The following is a 6,091-nucleotide window of genomic DNA, read 5'->3' on the forward strand; positions in this document are numbered from 1 at the left end:
GGCAGAAGGGAGGTCATCAAATCTCACTGTGGTGTTCTGGATAGCTTGTGGGGTGGTGTCATTTCTCATATTCCTGAGAATTTCACTTCGGATATTCTGTCCTGGAGCCTTTACTACTTTTTGGAAGAAACTAGCTCCTGATACAATGAAGGAAGGTTGTGACTTCTGCTGTGGTGAAATAAACAGATTTACCACCAGAATACGGAACTTCCGAGATACGTGTCCGATCCGGGTTGTATGCTTTGTTTGTGTCAATTGTTAGGCATACTCACTTCCGGTTTACAGAAAAATGGCATCAACTCCGCTGAACGATTTCGATTCCTGGCAAGTACCTGATCTAAAGCATTTTCTATCAACCAAGGGAATTACATGTTCCATCTATCTGAAGAGACATCTTATTAAATTATGTAAATTGGCGGTAGAAATCAATTTAGAAGATCTAGACGTAAACAATAATGACTTTGGTGCTTTCGACGTGCAACGCCGAACAGTAAATAAAGTTGTGTTACCACACATTAAGGATATTTCTGTCGATAAATGGTCATCAGATTTGAAAACATTACCTGACATAGAGATAGGAGATGTTATGGTGTGGCTTCTCCGTGTAGGATGGGACCCCCCACGTTTGAAAATGTATAAACAGGACAATGGCTACAAACTGTATACCAGTTCACATGTTGACAATGTCAAACTTCATTATTTTGAAAATGTAGCATGCTTCTATATTAAGTGTCAGACAGTCCCAGAAACCAGGCAACAGGCAGCACCCTACCAGACATGGATTCTCGTCAATGAGGGTGGACAAGTACAGTCAGGTGGATGCTCGTGTGTTGCGTAAGAATCATTTATACTTTAAAGAAATGGTTACTTGAATACTAAACTGTAGAAGATTATATGAATTCTTGAAATATATTCATTTATTTCTTTGATATTAATAAATTTAAAAATTATATTCTTTTTTTATTAATTACAGAAATGATGGTTCGTGCAAACACTGTACAGCACTTCTTTTTTCCCTTTGTTCATTCAATGAAAGACACAAAGACAGACACACACTAGTTGGAACTGATGTCTTATGCTCATGGGATAAACCACGCTCTGCATCACGACCTGAAAAAATTCAGAATGTACAGGTTCACAACTCCAATTCGACAGCTGAAAATGATCAACACGGCCCTTGTCATACTGTATACAACCCTTGTAAAGGTCTTCAGAATGAACGTGAGATTGAAAAAAAATTATTTGATATGTGCAAGGACTCTAATTCACTTTTACTAGAAACACTTGACCCACCATCTGATTATGAAGATACTAGTGAGGATATTCCAGGATTACATGAAGTAATCAAAGAGGCAAGTCTAAAGAATATTTCTGTAACTTCACATTTACAAGCTGTATTTAATCCAGAAACCATCTTGAGAATAGCAGATATAACCAAGGATCAGAGTACAGGTACATGTGATGAATGGAAAAGACACAGACATGGACGTATAACTGCATCTGTTTTCTCAAAAGTGTTGCATTTTCGAGGATCAAAATCTTATGAAAATTACATTGTACGAGAAATAATGCAACTGCGGAGTGACATATCAAATGTTCCAGCAATTGCATATGGAAGAGAGAATGAAGCTGTGGCTAGACAGTTGTACTTTGATGAATACAAGAAAGGACATAAGTGTGCAAAATTGAATAACATTGGATTTCACATTTTCACCGAAAAACCGTACATGGGAGCAACTCCAGATGGTTTAATAATGTGTAAATGTTGTGGTAAAGGACTTATAGAAATAAAATGTTCTTATTCTCATCAAAATGAAACGCCATATGATATTGCAGGTGACTCTTCATACCATTTATACAGAGATGAAAGCAATGGTAGTGTACATCTTCGCCATGACTCACCATGGTATATCCAGATTCAGGGACAATTAGGTATTCTTTCCCTTCCATGGTGCGATTTTGTTTTTTATACCAAACGAGGATTACTTACTGACAGGATTTATTTTGATTGTGACATTTTTAATTCTATTGTACAAAAGTGTACACTTTTCTTTGAAAAGTACCTTCATAATGCTTTGCTATCACAGTGAAATAGAAACGCATACAGGACAAACAAATCTGTGCATCATTGACATGATAATTCAGTATTTTTTTCACTGTATTCAAATACACAAGACAGGTTTATTCTGTACGGTTTGCATTTAATATTTTTCACATTTACATTTTCTCCGATACTTGTGAGGAAAATAAAAACCTAAAGTTTATGAATCAAATTCAGTAAAATGAGGTTAAATGTACTAGGTCATAGAGACTTCAATTTTTACTCCCTTCATCAAGTGTTCATAGTGCAGATGCCAATTTTTTTCAGGATTCTTTGATATTTATAACGAGAAAGTTCATTATAATTGAGTTTTACAGCATCAAAACATTGAATTTTCATCTTGTGTTTTAACAAGAATCCTGTACACATTCTGATAATCTATAAATTTAGAAAAAAAATTAATAGCTTGTTATTATTCATATTTATTGTTCACCATATTTTCAGATATAGCAAGACAGCATAACATGATTTGAAGTGAGAATGCATACATAACATGATTGATATTTTTTCACTCTGATGCCTTTTACAACTCCACATTCTGATGGTTTTATTACATCTCCACATCAAAAATAACTTGCTTGAACAGAAATGAATGTAAATATGTTACTATAGCTTTTTGTATTTTGATTGGCTTTCTTTTCCATCTTTAAAAATATCAGATGTAAGAAAAATTGTTAATATAAATTAGTTTTATGTCATGTACATGTAAATTTGCATCAACATCTTTGTAAAGGAATGTAGAATCAAAACATTGTACACTACATTAGAATATGTATTGAAGAAATTATCAGCAGTCAAAGAATGTATTTTAAATCAATAGCTATTATCAAAGTTAACAAGGTAAATGCAAGGAAAAAAAGTTGGTTCTCTTGTAAAATTATGAATGGAAAATGCACATTTTTTTTTTACTTTTTAACAAGTGGAGAATCAATGTTGCACAGAAAAGCAGCTACAACCAAAATTTGATCTGCAATTGGTTTCAAGGTTAAAGGCATTATACCCGATAAAATTCGATAGGTCTTAAGTCGTTGAATGGCTCTTTCAACGTGAATGCGAAGTCTTGCAATTTGTCTTGTTTGTCTGATTTGTGTAGGTGATAGTGTCTTGCCCTTGCCCCAAGCACATTTCTGAGTGAATGGTGGAATCACTAATTTTGCTCTCCGTTCCAGCAAGTAATCTCTTATAACAAAACCACGATCTGCCATCACCTCGTCACCTGGTGAAATTTTATCAAGAAAACCACTGTTTGCTGTTATAAATCTATCGGATACATTTCCTCCCCAAAATTCGGATATAAAGGAAAATGCTCCAGACGGAGTTATGCCCACTAGTGCTTTAAAAGTATTATGATTCTTATAGTTACTGTATGTCTGGCTTTGAGCTGTTGGACTTCTAGGTTTCTGGATGAATACCTCAGTACAGTCGATAATTACACGAGTATTAGGAAATGATGCCTTAAATGATCTGGGCATAAATTTCCGTATTTTCTGCATGGATGGCCATTTAATCTGAGGAGCAAACACTCGATACATGTAGTTTATCCAAGTATTGAAGATTTGGGACACACGACTCTCCGATATTCCAAAAATATCCTTAAGAATACCTATGTTTAAATCCTGACGAATTCTAAGTAGCGTAAGAAGGTACTCGTGGAACATTGTGAGCTTTCTCTCAGGACCAGGTTTTCTAGCATTGCCCTCTTCATAGCGCTTTTCATCTATGCTATCTTTGCCAGACCAATATTTGAGTTTCTTGCATGCATTTTCAAGTATGCCTATAAAAAAACAATGCAGCCTTTCATTATGGTTACTGTTCATAATGTAAATTATCACATCCTGGAAGAAAGTTTTGTTATTACTTTCATCAACACTTGAAAATTTATTGTATTTACACGCGAATGTTAAATGAATTTTATTGCAATAAATACTTACTGAATAGACCAAAAAGTATAGAAATACTGGGTAACCCAAAATATCTTCTGACTGATGCATCAGAGCTTGTGGCTTTATGAACAAACATTTCACGCAAAACATTCCCTTTGGAATAACTGGCACTCTCTGTCTCCATGATGTTTATATCATGTACGGAAAGATCTGTTTGGACTTCTGCATTACTGTACTCTGGGTACTTTCTGTGTGCAGTACTGTATTCATGATCTGTGTGCAGTTCTAAAATTTGTAAAAGTACATAAACTATTTATGTAGAATACCATTATACCAATAAAAACAAGAATCTCAAAGTTAACTTGCATGCATTACATGTATTACCATAATATGTTAAGCTAAATTTTGGAAATTCATAAAGGACATCAAAATTAGTGCCCATACTTTGTTTGATTTTAGTTGCTATTTTCCCATGCTTCACTTCTGCATTCTCCTCATTCACTATGGTGGTACTGACTATGCACTCACTATGTACGGGCAAAGGGATTACACTTCCATCATGAAGTACAGTGACACCCTAAAAAAAATCAACATAGAAACATACTCATAGAAAAATATATATATGTTAAAAGATGACACGAATACTCTTTATCAAATAAAAATCTAATCTGCAAATTTCATGGTCTGTATACATGTAGGTTGAAAATGTGAATTATGTACATGTACTTTCTAAATAAATCTAGGCAGTTTTTACTATGTACATAGAGTAGATTATTACACACCATTGTTGAAACCTGAGGTTGCCAATCTGCAGTATTATTGTTGAGATCCTTTAAAATCTCCCTTTTGTCAATGGATTTCCTGCTTCTATTCAAAGGTGGGCCTTCTCCAAAGTTATTTCGAGGAAACAAGGTAGGTACTGGATGCTGTTCCAATGGACAGCCATCAACGAAATGTAAGGAACACACTCTGTGATGCCTTCCAGGATCATATTTTTCTTCGCGAAAAATCTGATTGAGCCACCTGCCGAAAAGGAAAAAAACTACATGTATTCAATTTAATGTTTACTACATCAAAAAACCAATTCAATTAATTACGTCACTTTTGTTTTGAACATGCACTGTAAACAATGACTTTCTAAACAACTATTAAATACTACATTCAGATTCTTATTCTGTTTGATATGAGTCACAAGATTTATACACCAGGTAAATACATGTACAAGTACCATGTCAGTGTGGAAGTTCTTTTAAAAATATTAGAGTGCATGTATATTTATAGAAATTCTATCAACTTCAAGGGTCTCTATGTGTACAGACACATGAATTTTCAACAATAAATTGCATTAAGTGCTGCCCTCAATAAAAAATCTACTCCTCAATATATAAAAACACATATTCATGTATGTACATATTATAACCAATATAGGGAAGTTTTGCGTGTGTGTTTTTTTTTTTGTTAATAGTTCATGCAGGGCTTTTATTTCAATTTACTGTCAAAAAATCAGGTGCCTGTGGTGCATTTTTTGGTCGTCAACAGTGAATTAAAACGTGTACTGATTAAAAAAACACAAAGTCAAACAATATTTAACTACATAATCAACCTACCTGCGTCGCAGCGAAGGATTGCGATGCGGTCCTGGGTAGGCATGAAATGTCACACCTTTCATCCATGGATAGGCAGCTAAAATGGCTTTCTTCCGACCATCGGCAGTACAGCCAGGTACAGAGCACCAATATGAACTGGGTTCATCCGCTGATTTCTTTGTCTGCGTCCTTTCTTTTCCCATTCAAATCGCATTAGCGCGCGTCTGCTAACTTTCACTTTCTCGATGAGATTGCCTAACAATTTGTGCATTATCACGTGACAGAGATTCTAATTACTGAACCAAAAACGACCGTAACTACATATCTCGGAAGTTCCGTATTAAAAAGCATTATAAACGTTACGTGATAGGCATTCACATTGAAGATAAAGTTTTGGACGAAGAGGTATAAAAATTGTAATATATTCAAAACATGTACATTCTTCATCTATTCTTTATTTCTGAACTGTGTTTGAACCTTTTACGAATATTTGTTGCAATTAACTTTTGCCAAAAAAAAAA

General features: G+C 34.5%; 1 protein-coding gene across 1 annotated transcript; it reads right to left on the reverse strand.

The window, feature by feature from the left end:
* Positions 1-2,903: 2,903 nt before the first annotated feature.
* LOC134276708 (uncharacterized) lies at positions 2,904-5,773 on the reverse strand. The gene is made up of 5 exons (XM_062758969.1): positions 5,592-5,773; positions 4,767-5,007; positions 4,429-4,561; positions 4,033-4,269; positions 2,904-3,875 (listed from the first exon to the last, which is right to left on the reverse strand). Exons 1-5 carry the CDS (start codon positions 5,771-5,773, stop codon positions 3,007-3,009), a joined length of 1,662 nt encoding a protein of 553 aa, XP_062614953.1. The 3' UTR covers positions 2,904-3,006.
* Between the last annotated feature and the right edge of the window lie 318 nt (positions 5,774-6,091).

This window comes from Saccostrea cucullata, unplaced genomic scaffold (genome assembly GCF_032062105.1).
Source record: "Saccostrea cucullata isolate Sc308-1 unplaced genomic scaffold, CSIRO_AGI_Scuc_v1 ctg869, whole genome shotgun sequence".
Lineage (NCBI taxonomy): Eukaryota > Metazoa > Mollusca > Bivalvia > Ostreida > Ostreidae > Saccostrea > Saccostrea cuccullata.

Bases quoted from the DNA above. Each gene is read 5' to 3' on its own strand.
- LOC134276708 (XM_062758969.1), bottom strand. From the start codon at position 5,773: ATGGGAAAAGAAAGGACGCAGACAAAGAAATCAGCGGATGAACCCAGT. The intron at 4,562-4,766 runs GTGTGTAATAAT...GATTTTTTTTAG, and splicing joins AACCTCAGGTTTCAACAATG to GGTGTCACTGTACTTCATGA. The intron at 3,876-4,032 runs GTAAGTATTTAT...GTTTTTTTATAG, and splicing joins TATACTTTTTGGTCTATTCA to GCATACTTGAAAATGCATGC.